Below are 15,181 nucleotides of genomic sequence, written 5' to 3' on the forward strand. Positions count from 1 at the left end.
AACAAAGCACCAAAAATGCCACATTAGTAAACAGCTGTATCTAAAGAAGAAAGTTATTGTTTAAGAAGAATACTCCCAAATCCAGCAAACCATTAAACTGTCTAACTTGTTAGTTACTGTAATGAAGAAACATTACATGGGCTTTTTAAAGCTGGCAGGCTGAGTGGCAGAGTAAAGGAGGAAATTATCACATCTGAAGATGTGATTATTTCTTATGTATATGCCTTCGCAAATAGGCGACTTGATTTTTTAACCAGATAAGGTTACACGTCTTTGCAATAAGTCAGATACTCAGTCTGTTTCTCTAGATATTCCAATAGTCTGTCAAAGTGTGGGCTGCTTTCTTGCTGTAATATCAGACTAAGAACTTTTTACACAATGCTATGTAAGAAATATTTGTTTAAAATGTTCTGATGACTTTGTATGCTTTTTCTGAAAGGAGCAAGGGGGAGGATGGAAAAAGAAATGGCACAAGTTAAATATGAAGAGAAAACTTACTTTCTCTTCATGTAACCTACCGAAAAAAATCCTCACATCTGAATCACATATGTGATGACTACAACGTTATGCTTGCTTCCCCCACCTTTCTCCCCAGATAGGTTTAAATCGGAATTGAAGCACAGAGTTGAAGCAGAGCCAGCTATGAAAACTGCTAAGCAATGACAGAACATCTGGTTTTTTTGAGATCTTATTCTCAAATACTGAAGAAACCTGAAGTGGTTGCTCAAAGAGCAGGATTAACAGAAAAGCAAGACACCCATTAGCCAAGGCCCTGAGTATGCAATACCATGTCTCCAAGTTCCACACTTAAGTCTACAGCTGCTGTTCCAGACTCTTCATCAGTTCCATCCAGTTCAAAAGCCTTTTTATAGCAACCACGAGCTCTACTTTTGTCTCCAGCAATGTCTCTGTAGTAGTTACCTAAATAACAAAAGACACTTCCCAAGTAGCTGTCCAATTTTGCAGCCTATAAAGAAATATGAACACAATATAAGAGCACCTTTTGAAGGATTAACAAATGGGCAGGTCCAGTGATAACTACTTGTACAATCTCTGCTTATCAACTTATTTAAGCATCTTCTGTGATACATCTGAGTATTTAAAAGATTACTTGAGCTTTAAATATTTGAAGAATCTGCCACAAACCTTCTGTACAAAATGTTTTGTGCCATGAGTACTAACAAGCTAGATGTGTTGGGAACAAACAATTGCATACTGCATCCCATCATTTTCATATTCCACTCAGTTTCAGTCATTATACTCATAGTCATACCATATCATATCACAGTTAACTCCAGCATTTTCTAAAGTTTGAGTTCCCTTTTTAAGCACATTTGGCAGATTTGTTTATACTTAAGAAACCACAGCCCCCAAGCAGCATAACAACAGCTATGACAATAATAAAAAAAAGCTCATATAAAATAATTTAGAATTAAGACTGTTGTCCACTTCAAATTCATTGCCCACTATACTCTGCTGCTAATGAATTGTAAACAGTAGGCGATGATATGAGTTGCCCATACCTGCTATTAACTTATAGTGACTTTACAGTATCTAGATTCCTATTTTGTAACCTCTAAATTCTCAGTAATGATGCCAGACAATCTTTTGGATTACATTCTTATCTATGTGCAGGGAAAAAGCCACAACCAGCAAAAAACAAACGATCAGGAAAAGCATATAAACTAGCTGGGCTTTGCAGGCTTACTCCCGTGGATACACACTGAAACTTTAACACCATTCTCTTTTTCCCCTCCCCCCTTCCTTTTTTTCCCCCCTCCTCTACATTTTCAAATGTTTCGCCCTGTACATTTCAAAATGTCTTCAAAGTTCTACACTGTTCACCTATAGGCCTCAACTTAACAGCCCTCAAGGAAAGGGGATTGAGAGAACCACTACTACTTTTGGCTACACCAAAGACGTCAAGATTTAGGTGAACAGAAGAAAACAAAAACAGGGAGATTCTAAGTAATTGCACAGCTCCCTTTGATGCATTTCTTCACAGCTGAATGTGGTTTACAGGCTCTGGAGGCCTGTAAATAGTAACAAACAGAATATTCAAGTGTCTAATTCCAGTCAAGAATAATTTCTGTATTTCATTTCCCATATAGGAAAATGCTAATCTACACGAATAGTTAAAGAAGCTTTTACCTTCAAGAAGTGAGTGAGTGTTTTTCCTTTGTCTTTTTTTGTCTCATCACTCATGAACCAATAGGTGAGCCCCAGGTACTGATGATATTCTGCAGTTCCAGCCCTTCTTTCAATGGCGTTTTGAAAACTAAATAAACAGAACAGATTAGACCAAGCAAACCCTCAGAAGCTGAACAACATTATATTCTATTTTCCCCCACATTTCCCTGTTAAAAAAAAGAAAAAAAGGTTTACCTTCTTTCTGCCTGTTCATACTTCTTTTGAGAATAATGGATGAAACCCTCAAGAGCATGGGCCTCAGCCAGATCAGGGTGTGACAACAGAAGCTCTTGTGAAATCTGCAAAAATATGTCATCCTTCCCTAGTCATTTCTTTATGAAAATAAGAGTTCTACTTAGCTTACAGTAAGGACTATAGAGCACTAACCTTTGAAGCTTGATCCACTAAACCTTTGTTTAGATAAGCCCGACCTCTGAAAGCTAAAACCACTGGATCGCTGCTTGCGCCCACAATCTAGAAGATCAGGTAATAGATACAAACAAGTTATTCTTTTCACACACTAAGAAATCAAAGGTGTCAAAACCAGGTACTCTACATGAAGACAAGAAAACATTGAGAGGAGACCACCCTTGAGGAGCCTTAGATAGAATTTTGCTGAAGAGGTGGCAGACTGTAAACAGAAAGGAGAAATCTACAGAAGTTTAAACAGTAAAAAAGTAGTATACATGAAACTGTGATGCATAACAGAGGGGAAGCAATTTCCACTTAAAGCTTCACCATTCAATCTTAAAGAAATGTGTTTACGTGTAATAACTAGTGAATTGAGGACAGAGGGTGTAGGATTATAACCGTAATTCAAATAAAGATGAACAATAGCCTCAGAACTAGCAAGAACCCAGCTTCACTAAGCAAGACCAGATAAGGTGAAGAGCAACGGCTTTTAAAATTAGAATTGTGACTTAAAAGAAGTCATAGCAAAGCCTAAAAGCAAGGGAGCAAGGCAAGTTTTAATTATACCACTGTTGGTAGGAGCTGTCTAAACCATACAGAATACAAAAACGAGCCAAGGGGAAAAATACACAGCTTGAATTTTTAGTGCATAAAGATGAGAGCATTTTTTTTTTCCTTAAACTACATTTTAGTCAATGAAAATACCTGCTCAAGTGCATTAATGGCTTCTTCTGCAGCATCGGCATCACCTATTTTAATCAAAGCCTCTGCTTTCAACTGAAGAATACGGTCCTTCTTCTGCTGAAGAGTAGGACTCTCAGGACTTCCAAGATTCTTGAGAGCTGTTGACAAGACAGAAGTGTAATCAAATGGAAATAAAAAAGGAACTACAAAGAACACCACTTAATAAAGCTAATTATTAGACTGTACTCTCCTGTGTTGAAGAAGCTATTACATAAAATCTCTACCTATGCCAAGTTCAAAAGTTTGATCAATTTTAGAAAGGTGATGTCAGACACGTAAGAAACTGTCTCCTAGATGCTAGCCTAATAATTGGAATGCTATATTTTCCTGATCCATGCTCTGAGAAAACAATGACCTTTCACTAACCAAATTTGTTGTTCTATACTTCAGTGTCAGAAGGGGAAAAATATTGCTATTAAATCAAGGATTTAACTCTGTACATGTGCAAAGCTAGCTCGATACTATTGTAAGCAGTATTGGTTACTTCTTCAATAGACAGTATAATCTCACCTCAGAGAATCTCTGTTGAGTTTCAGTATTCTCCAAAGACAAATACTTTCTCAACTAGTCAGTTATCTCTACTTGCACACATGACAATCTTCTGTCTGACCTGATAGAGTCAGTCTGTCCTAGCATCCTGCCTCTAGCTGCAGATGTACAGGAAAAACATAAAAACAGGCCGAGCACAGAGCAGTGCTTCCCTAGATTTCTCTCCCAGTTCTGGACTCAAGGAAATTTTCAGTATCCACAGCATCTTTTAGCAAGGCTCAATACCTTAACTTATACTTTGTCATAAAAAACAAAGCCTCCTTTGTTTGTTCTGAGCCTGACAGCCTTTAGTTTCATTTGTTACTAACTAGATCTTGCATGGAAGAAGAAAGCATATGATCTTTACTTATTTTCCAAGTAATTTGTAACTTCATGGATTTCAAAATCATCTCTTCTCTTAGAGAGTGGGTGGGTACTAAAACTGCACAAAGAATTCACCACACTGCCCAAGTTCTTCATGCAACTGCCTGTTGGTGCTGTTTCACTAAACATTCCCTTCACTGTAATTCCTGACTTTGAAGTTCTCCTGTAAAGCACAGAAGGGGAAAAGAAACAGTCCCACTTTCTTCATACAAAATGAATACCTTTCTGTGTTTTACTGCAGTAAGACTATAGGATAGCTTCATGAGAATGTTTCTTCTAACAACTGCATGACTTCGCTTTTATGACTATGGAATTTTATCAGTGTAGTGGGTTTATGTGGCAAGGTTTTGGTAATGAGGGGGCGGCCTCTGTGAGCAGAGCCCAGCAGCTGCCCCATGTCAGATCAGAGCCAGCTCCATCTGCTCCAAAAGGGACCCGCCGCTGGCCAGAGCTGGGCCGTGAGTGACGCTGGTTGGGCTCTGGGAGAGCAGAGTTAAGGAAGGGAAAAAAACTGCTGTGCTACAGCAGCTGGGAGAACAAGGAACGAGAAGCAGCCCTGCAGCCCCCCAGGTGAGTGCAGCAGGAGGGCAGGAGGTGCTCCAGGCAGGCAGCAGCAGTTCCCCTGCGGCCTGTGGAGAGGCCCCTGGTGGAGCAGGCTGTCCCCCTGCAGCCCATGGGTCCCACCTGGAGCAGATCTCCACGCTGCAACCTGTGGACGAGCCCCCGCTGGAGCAGGTGGATGTGGCCTGGAGGAGGCTGCGGCCCATGGAGAGCCCCCGCAGGAGCAGGCCCCGGGCCGGAGCTGCAGCCCGTGGAGAGGAGCCCCCGCAGCAGGAGCAGGGGGTCTGGGGGGAGCTGCCGCCCACCCGTGGGGGACCTGTGCTGGAGCAGTTTGCTCCTGGGGGATGGATGGACCCCGTGGTACGGAGCCGTGTGGGAGCAGTTCCTGAAGAGCTGCTGCCTGTGGGCAGCCCCCGCAGGCTCAGTTCGGGAAGGACGGCATCCCATGGGAGGGACCCCACGTGGAGCAGGGGCAGAGATGGACCGTGAGGGAGCGGAGACTGAGGGAGTGGCGGAGACGAAGCATCAGGGACTGACCACAGCCCCCATTCCCTGTTCCCCTGCACTGCTCTGCGGGGGGAGGTAGAAGAGGGTGGGTGAAGGGGGAAGTGGTTTTAGTTTGCTTTTAATTCTCACTGCTCTACTCTGTTGGCAATAAATTATTTTAATCTCTCTATGAATCTCTCCAATGAAGAGCCACGTGAAAACAATTTCACTTTATTGAAGCCATGCTGTCTATTCCCATAGAATTCATTTTTTCTACATTAACTCCATTACTCTCTTCTTTCAGTTTTCAAGTAGTTTCACCATTAAACATTAGACTTGCCTGTGGTTTTTCAGATCTTTCCTACAATCCTTCCTGTAAGTTGGAGTCACACTAACTATGTCTAAGTATTTGGGTGCAAAGACAGTTTAAGCAAGTGATTACATACCACTATAAAGAGAATCTTCATCAGTTAGCTTAGTAGTAGGAAAAGGGGTTATGGCTTGAAACTTAAAGACGGTAGGTTTAGATTAGATATTAGGAAAAACTTCTCTTCTCTGAGGGGGTTGAGGCACTGGCACAGGTTGCCCAGAGGAGCTGTGGATGCCCCATCCCTGGAAGCGCCCAAGGCCAGGCTGGGTGGGGCTTTGGGCAGCCTGATCTAGGGGGAGGTGTCCCTGCCCATGGCAGGAGGGTTGGAATTGTGTGCTCTGTGAGGTCCCCTCCAACCCAAACCATGTTGTGCTTCTATGATTTAACAGTTAAACTTCAGCAATTTCATCTTAATGTGCCCTGTTCAATTCCTAGGTCAGTATCTCTTAGTTTCGTAATGCTCATTTTTCCTGTTTTGGTTTATAGTAACTTCTATCAATGCTATAATCACAAGTTCTTTGATGAGACCCCTGAAAAAAGGGTCATGGTGTAGAAGTCTCCCTGAGCTCTTACACAGTGAAAACAGATGGGAAAATAATTGCCTCATGTTCATTCTGTCTGCAATACGTTTCCTGAACTCTTTTGACCTACTTCGTTCTGTTCTCACATTTCCTCTACCCATCTTTATAGCCCTTTTGTATCTTCTTCAATGGCAACTACTTCACCATTTGAAGTATTCCCCTTACTTCTAATAATTTCCTGTGACTGTTTAGCCAAGTCTGATTACTTTTATCTCTCTGAGTCTTTCCTGAGTAGTTTTTTGTTATATTAGTCCCTGTCAGAAGAAGTCTGCTTTGGATGCGCCTTCATTTATAACCATCAAATAATGGTTCTGTTCAGATTAGATATGTATCACTAGATCGTAACAACTGCCCTCATTCCCAGCTAGCACAGATGAAGAGTTGCACTCAAAGTAATGTTTCTCAAGATGCAGCTGTACTATCCAACATTCTTCTGCACTTTAACTTTTTACTCTTTATATAAAGACTGAAAAGGTGAGATTCTGATGAAGTCCACTGTGTTTCACCCACCTCTGTAGTCCCTGGCAGTTAACTGCTGTTTGGCTGACTTGGTCAATCACCAGCTGAAGGAGTATATGAAAATGCGCAAAACATCTAAATACTAACCACGAGACAGCTTTCTGGTTCTCATTAACCAAATATTTCCTCTCTTCCTGAGACTAAGCCGCACAAGGTGATTTTCAGCTGTCATAAACCAAAAGCAGCAAGAGACCCCAGCGCAAGCAGTGAGACTGAGAAATGCAAAGGAGTACGGCTGCTGCCAACACAGACCTACTGTGCAAAGGCCACATTGACTAGACTGCATAAAGAGGTGTAACACTGCAGATGCCCTTTCAATTAGCAGGCAGTTACCTTGATTACAGGACAGAACAGCATTCCTGTGCTTGTGAATCTTTATCTGTGCCTCTGCCAAATAATGCCATGCTCCCAGACACTGGCTAGCCTTCTTCAAACCTAGTAAAAGAAAGTTTAAGCAAAAAAAAAAAACATTGCTTAGGGCTGCAAAGATGCTGTGGCTGACAGATGCTGTATTGCCGTACACCACCATCAAAACACTAACATCGAACAATCTGCAAAAGACTTACAGTTAGTTTAAACTAAGACTCAAAGAAAAAATTACCTTAGATACCTCCAAACTGTAAGGGAAAGACTACGGAGGATGTAAACCTCTCTTAGGCTTACTTTTGCCTATAATGTTATATATATAAAAGAGAAAAAGGGGAAAATGTGAGGAAATATACAACATTGGATTAAGGTGCACTTTTGTTTCAGAAAGCAAAAAGTCCTTCAGTTTGATCATAAATTAACACCAACAGCCTGTAGACTGCTTTATAAAATTTTCCTTAGAGACCAGAAAAGGCTGGCTCTATAGAACAGCTACAGAACTTCAAGACAGCAAAAAGAAAAAAAGACCGCAAAAGCATTTCACTGGAACTTCCTGAGAAACTTGCCTTAATTAGAGATTCAGTCATAAAACAGAATTTGATTCTTCTGAGAAATATATTACTATTAAATAATTCCTTGAAGTTTCAGAGCCTAAAATGTAAACACTTGGCTTACTAGGAAAGACATTATTTCCAACTCCAAACATTTCTGCTGATGCAGAGTGCAAGGCTCTTGGTATTCTCCCCTTTATGAGTATTACATCTAGAAGTAAAAAACTGATAATATGTTTTGGGAGAGAGTAGTTCAGCAATATAAGCAAATTTCAATTGCATTCCTTAATCGCATATATGTTTTATCAAAACGTCAAACTGCCATTTAAGAGAGGAATTTGTTCCATGGAGGACTTTCCTCTTAAGCAATTGAAATTTCTAATTCATTATTTGGGCAAGTCACCTTATTTCAGCATGGGTATGCTGCTGTGACATAGCATATTCCAAAATCTAAATTAAAGAAACAGTCTTATTCTAACCCCAGGTGAAAGGAATGCAGGGTATCACAGCATAGCTTTATTGCTTAGACCTTCAGACATGTTATACTTAAAGAGATTTTTAAAAAAATATCCTTCAAACAGACAAAGCATTGAGTATTATTTTAAAAGCTAGCTGGTCTTTCTACTACTTGCAATAGAACTGGCAAAGTAATACAAAAGTCTAAGATACCCAAAACATTAATTGTAGCTGCTGTCAAGACAGAGTACCTACACCTCACATTATACATTTACCTTCAGTAAGACTCTTAACAGCCTCCTCATATTTCTTTTCTTGGAGGCATTTTATACCAAAACCAATGATGCCTGGACCACTACTTGAGTCCATCTCCAAAAGCTTAGAAAAATAGTGCAGGGCCTCTTCTGACACAACACCTAGTTTCAGAAAAAAAAAGACACTTTCTTGAGCTGTAGATTTAAAAATGCAACAAGAAAACTAAAATTATTTACATAAACATATATACTTATACGACACTTATCCTTTAAGCTCAAGGTAATGAGTTTATTCACTAAACATTTTTTCCAATTATACTATATGCTTATACTCCCTATATATAAATAAATAAAAATCAAGTAGTTATCAATATACTCAGTATCGCCAAACAAAATAAGCTGCCAATCTGAAATCTGAATTCTTTAACAACTCATATTAAACGATTACAGGTATGCTTCCTTTATTAATAGGAACTAATTTGTTCATATGCTTTTCATCTAAGCTGAGGTGAATGTCAAAATCTACCAAAAATAAATCAAAATAATTTCCTTCCAGAGTAGGCCTGTGTAACTACACATTTGTTATGATGGGCTTGCTGAAACAGTCTTGCTGTGAAACCACATAACTTAGTGTGTCAGCATTACATTTTATTGACAAAGTTAACTTGTAAACTTCATAACTTAAGCAACAGTCTTTGAACTGTTTTTCTGTTTTGTTTTGCTTTAAATTATGGACTCATTTAAGATACAGGATGCCTTTGATTCAAATTTGGTAAAATTTACTAATATTGCAACTAAGTTACAAGCCCACAAATTTGGGGCATCAAGCAGTATGATATGGTTGGAATGACTCATATGTAAACAAAGAGCCTTACTAAAACCTAAGCATCCTTCCCACCCCAAGATGATGGTGGGATGTTGTCAGAGCATCAGTATCTAGGGACTACAACAACAAGATGCCCCTCTGGAAATTAGTCTCTGCATATTTCTCCCAACTATGAAGCATTCTCATGTGGAATTGTAAGTTCAGGCCTTGTTTGTCTTCACACTTTCAAGTTAAAATGAAATTTTTTCTTGTTTTTCCATGAAGTGTACCTTCAAAATTGGAAAAGGCATTCTTCTACGTAAGCCTAAAGTTATTTCTTGTTATATAAATGAGAGGGTTCTTTTTCCTGATTCTCTTCCTTGTTTTAAAAAAACACATTTTGAAGTAGCTAACTTCAACTTCTGATGCTTTAATCAAAGGAGAGGCCAAAATTTAGTAATCTTTGAAAATGCTGAGATGTCTAACATTAAAGCAACATTGTTCACAAAACTACTGATTATAGCAATTGCAGTTTCAGATCCTTGCAATACTGAAGACACCATAATTTTATGCTCAAAGATCATTTTTCTCTACCAAGAACAAATATCTGAACAGTTCTATGTATTCTCTATTCACCAGACATTCTTGCTAACAATTTCACAAATCTTTCTTTTTAGGCAGGAAGGATTTTATTGCTGAAGAGTAACCTACACATAGCCTCAACCTTAGAGCACTAGTTAGCTTCTCCATTCACTCCTCTAGGCTTAGTGCCTATGAATTTCAGGCTTCATACTGAATGCAAAGCTTAGATTCATTTATCTGGAAAAGCTGTTTTTGACTTTTGTAAGGCAAATACATTGCAAGAGTTAGACTTTTTTCTTTCTTTTTTCCCATTTACAGTTATCATTCTGTTACAAAACCAAGTAATTATAAAGCATATGTCTTAGTTTCAGCTGGGATGCAGTTAATTTCCTTCATAGTTGTTGGTACAGTGCTGTGTTTTGGACTTAGGATGAGAATAATCCTGATAACACACCAATGTTGTTGTTGCTGCTGAGCAGTGCTTACACCAAGCCAAGGACTTTTCAGCTTCTCACACCGCCCTGCCAGTGAGGGGCTGGGGGTACACAAGGAGCTAGGTTGGGACGCAGCCAGGACAGCTGGCCTGAACTTGCTGAACAAATATCCCAAACCATACAGAGTCACGCTGAACAGTAAAACTGGGTTAAACAGTTAAACTGGCCAGGGGAGCTGCCTTGTTTCAGACTGGCTGAGCACCAGTTGGCTACTGGTGAGCATTGTGCATCACTTCGTGTATTCTTTTATTTATTTCCTTCCTTTTCTTATTAAACTGTTTTGTCTCATCCAACGAGTTTTATCCATTTCTCGCCCCCATCCCACTGGTGGGGAGTGAGGTAATGAATGCATGGTGCTTCACTGCCTGCCAGGTTAAACCACAACAGCGTACAAGTGAACACTTTTCACTTCCAGAGCAGTAAAACATGACAAAGTAAACAGCATGCTTGTATTTAGGTGTGAAGGGTAAAAACTTGTCAAAAAGACTGTCACAAAATCAATTACAAAAAGAAATATTTTAAGCCCCTCAAAGTGTCTAAACCCATTCTACTCACCTGACTCAATAAAGTGCAAGCAAAGTACTTCCAAAGGATAGCTCACAGTAGGATATAAAGCCATCATGTCATCACAGGCCTTTTCCAACTTAGTTGTTTCATGAGGAAACTTGTAAGGAAAAGAAAACAAAGAGCTATTTGTGTGAATTATCATACAGGATTGGTCCATGTAGACAGTGGGATCACGTGCACCTTCAGCAAGTTTGCAGACGACACCAAGCTGAGCGGTGCAGTTGATAGCAAAGACAGAAGAGATGCCTTCCAAAGGGACCTGGACAAGCTAGAGAGGTGGGCCCAAGTGAACCCAATGAGGTTCAACAAGTCCAAGTGCAGAGTGCTGCACCTGGGTCAGGGCAATCCCAGACGTAAGCACAGACTGGGAGAAGAACTCATTGAGAGCAGCTCTGCAGAGAAGGACTTGGGGGTTCTGGTGGACAAAAAGCTCAATGTGAGCCAGCAGTGTGTGCTTGCAGCCCGTAAGGTCAACTGTGTCCTGGGCTGCATCAAAAGAAGTGTGACCAGCAGGGGAGGGAGATGATTGTCCTCCTCTTTTCTGCCCTTGTGAGGCCCCACTTGGAGTATTGAATCCAGGTTTGGGGCCCCCAGAACAATAAAGATGTGGAGCTGTTAAGAGCAGGTCCAGAGGAAGGCCATAAAGTTGATTAAGGGGCTGGAGCACCTCTCCTATGAAGAAAGGCTGAGAGAGCTGGGGATGTTCAGCTTGGAGAAGAGAAGGCTCTGGGGGCCTTATAAAAAAGGGGCCTTATAAAAAAGATGGAGAAGGACTCTTTACTTGGGTAGATAATGATAGGATAAGGGGGAATGGTCTTAAACTAAAAGAGGAGAGATTCAGACTAGACATAAAGAGAAAATTCTTCACTTTAAGGGTAGTGAGGCAACCAGCACAGGTTGCCCAGAGAAGTTGTGGCTGCCCCATCCCTGGCAGTGCCCAAGGCCAGGCTGGATGGGGCTTTGGGCAACATGATCTAGTGGGTGGCATTCCTGCCTATGGCACGGGGGTTGGAGTTAGATGATCTTTAAGGTCCCTTCCAACCCGAGCCGTGCTATGATTCTATGACTCACTGAAGAAGACAGACTAACAATACCTTACCTTTGACAGGCACTGAATAAAGTCTTTGTAAAGATTTTGGTGGTCTTCACTGGGAACAGGGTCAGCAGAGTTCACTGCCTCCTCAAATGCATTCAAAAGCTGAAATAAGAAATAATTAGGAGTACAGCAAACAATGACTCTAAGAAAACGTTACCATCCTAGTTAAGTGCATACTTAAACCTGGACCCTACTCCTTAAATTTATCCTAGTACCAAAAGCAGAGGAAAATGACAAAGAAAATTCCTTATCCTGGTGTCCTTGATATTCCTTGGGTCCTTTATCAACTCGTAAAGGACCCAAAGCACATTAGTTTTCCAAAACAAGAAAAAAGTTTTATAAAAGAAGTACAAGGAATGCAAAATTTGTGGGAGTACAGATTCTTCCTTGTGCCCAATTCCAATTCGAGGAAGGACTTGGCACAACAAAACCAAGGTTACTATTTGTCAGCCCTTCCCCCAAGCTCTGAAGAAACCTCAAGTCCTTAATTTCTTGACACTCTTCCCCTCTCCCACTATTAAATTTTATATAATGTTTCCCACACCCGAAATGATGAATAGCCTTCAATACCACAACCTTACAGGTTCAGAACTGCAGTAAATTGTAGATTTGCAGATGAAATCCATTCCTAATCTTTATGTACCACTGTACCCCTGCTCACCTCCTACTCCACCCCACACACAAAACAAAAAAACCAGACAGCAAGTACTGACTTCAGCACCTCTTTTTTATAATAGCCCTTAAGGCAGAGCATTTGCCTTCTCAGAACTAATGGATCTAGATTCAGTTTCCCTCTGTCAAAGTACTTGAACACGTATTTGCTACCTTTCTGGACCATTACTATCAACCAGACTGGTGAAAAGAAATTTCCACCCTTCCTTGCGAAGGAGGTTCATCTTGCAAGAACGAATAAAACAGATAAAATAAAATTAACTTTGGCCATAGAGAGCACAGAATCAGTATAACTCATGATCTTTCTGTAATGCTCCAAAGAACTTTGACATTCTCCTAAAACACAAAAGCTTAAAATTTGCAGGAGAAAGGAAATTTGGAACCCAAACATTGACACCTAAGATGAGCACTAGGTATGAAGAAATGGAAAAACAGCACAAAGCAACCTCTTCCAGTTTGCAGGAGGGGATGGGAAGGAGTCACTTGTTTTGGAGAATTCCTATACTCTAGACTCTATCAGAACTTTCAAATATGCAAGAAGCTATTCTGTTCAGGTGTGTTAATACACTGACACTTCTTGTAACATGCAGGGGCAGAATAATACATCACCAGGTTACAGGGGAAACCTGGTCTCCCACAGAACTTAGGAGGCAGTTAATGACAAAGCTCCAGGACAACTGTTTGGGTTTAGATGCCTGATTCCTCTGAAGTTTCACTGTTTCTGTCAGATGGTGCACTCACCTACCTTTTTCCTGAGAAGCTGGGTACCACTGAACACTAATAAGAAAAAGTCACACGATGGGTACTTTTTTAAGGTTTAATTTGAATCTGGCTGCTCTGTGTATATATATGCATCTGATGATGAATGGAAATGGGAAAACATTACCATTTGCAGAGTCTTATTGTCCTGGTTCTGTGCACCGTCTGCCAATAACTGGATCATCCTTTTCCAAAGCTGATGAAGGTCTGCTTTTTCTGCACCTTCCTCCCGTTTTATAGTTATTAGTTTCTGCCATGTTTCAGCCACCTGTCAATAGGAAACAAACTATGCTGTAACTCTTTAAATTCAACAAAATTTTCAAGTACTGTCAACTCCAAGAAACACGCATTTCACTTTCCTCTCTTAAAATGGCACACTGCTGTACAAGACAATGACATTCTTTCAAACAGTTAAAAGATAACCTAATTTAAACTAAACCGCTATATTACTAGAGTACTTCCATTTCTATACCTACTTACATTTGCATAACACACTATTGCAAAGAAATGCTTGCATCATTTTTTGAAAAATTTAAACGGAAGATTTAAAGCTATCCTGACCTGCCTTGTTATTGGACAGAAAGCCCAGTGCCAGCCAGACTGAGTAATTAAGGACCACATGGAGAAAAATGAATGCTTTCAATATAGAGAGTTAGAGACATTGTAGGAGGGTAAGTGAACACTAAATTATAACACAAAACGAGAACAGTATACATAACTGGCTACATTAAGTAAGCCTTAAGTTAAAGAATAACAGTACACCTCGAAATAAGGGTGTTGGTGAAGCCCTTCCTACATTATCCACAACACACGCTGGCAGGCAGTACACTGCGAACAGAATTAGACAAAAATGAACTAGCAGATCCTGACTAGGAGCAAGGCAGGAGCTTGCTTCCTAGCGTGCTAGGGTAGACAACAGAGTAATGTTTAAAGTAACTACCCAGATTTACCTGCCTTCTGACAAAAGCAGTAACACCTCCCAAAACATTGCATGGGGACTTGTCTACCTTCCAAGTTACTTAAAGGTGGTACCAAGAGCATGAATTCTGACTCTGGTTCCTTGAGGAAACAACAGAAAAACCAGACAAACAGTCCTCCTACAAACTCTGAAGAACAAACAGAATATCCGTCAGATCTACAGCACTACAAACAGAAATACAGGAACAGTAGCAATATGTGCTGAAATTACAGCGTGGAAAACTCAGCAAGACTAAGAATAAAAAGGATGCTCAGGCCTAACATAGGAAGGAAACCACAAATTAAACTTATCACTAAATTTAGTTTCAGAAAGTGCTATGCAAAGAAGCTTTGAGGCTAACAAACAGTCTTCAGCCTGATGCTAAGAGAGAAGTAAAATCTCTCATTTCCCATTGTCAGAGGAAAAGGGGGAAGATGGTGTCGTGTATAAGCACACACCACAAAAGTGAACAGAGTAGCAGCAAAAGTATTCTGTAATAACACTAGACTGTAGATAAAGCTACTGTTGAACCGTACAGGTGTTTAACAGCTGCACCTGGTGGTAACCTGACAAGAGCCATCCCTGCAGTGCTCATGCTGACAGGGTCTTTAGGAGCGCAAGGAGGGCTAAAGCTTGTGGTGCACCAGAGCGGATTTTCACGTCCTTATTGTTGCTCATAAAATGTGGTACCTAATCCATAGGCTTCGGTTGTTTATGTAAATTCCACCTCACCCACTGGCATGAAACAGCCTAGGAAAAGATCATCCCATCAGTGAAGAGCTAATCAGGTACTGAGAACTGGCCAAACTAGGGAAAGGGTAAGTTCCTCTCACATGCTGTGGGTAAA

General features: G+C 40.5%; 1 protein-coding gene across 9 annotated transcripts in view; it reads right to left on the reverse strand.

Moving 5' to 3' along the window:
• The window catches only part of SKIC3 (SKI3 subunit of superkiller complex), a 50,011-nt gene that overhangs the window by 30,109 nt on the left and 4,721 nt on the right, over nt 1–15,181 (reverse strand). For all 9 annotated transcript variants that reach the window (XM_035567645.2, XM_035567648.2, XM_035567644.2 and 6 more), the window contains 10 exons: nt 13,504–13,644; nt 11,949–12,047; nt 10,838–10,946; nt 8,423–8,563; nt 7,108–7,209; nt 3,307–3,443; nt 2,578–2,664; nt 2,386–2,489; nt 2,152–2,278; nt 788–967 (listed from right to left, as the gene is read on the reverse strand). In XM_035567645.2, coding sequence (XP_035423538.1) covers nt 788–967; nt 2,152–2,278; nt 2,386–2,489; nt 2,578–2,664; nt 3,307–3,443; nt 7,108–7,209; nt 8,423–8,563; nt 10,838–10,946; nt 11,949–12,047; nt 13,504–13,644 — 1,227 coding nt within the window. The remainder of the gene's footprint in view (nt 1–787; nt 968–2,151; nt 2,279–2,385; nt 2,490–2,577; nt 2,665–3,306; nt 3,444–7,107; nt 7,210–8,422; nt 8,564–10,837; nt 10,947–11,948; nt 12,048–13,503; nt 13,645–15,181) is intronic.

This window comes from Cygnus atratus, chromosome Z (assembly GCF_013377495.2).
Source record: "Cygnus atratus isolate AKBS03 ecotype Queensland, Australia chromosome Z, CAtr_DNAZoo_HiC_assembly, whole genome shotgun sequence".
In the NCBI taxonomy this organism is placed as follows: domain Eukaryota; kingdom Metazoa; phylum Chordata; class Aves; order Anseriformes; family Anatidae; genus Cygnus; species Cygnus atratus.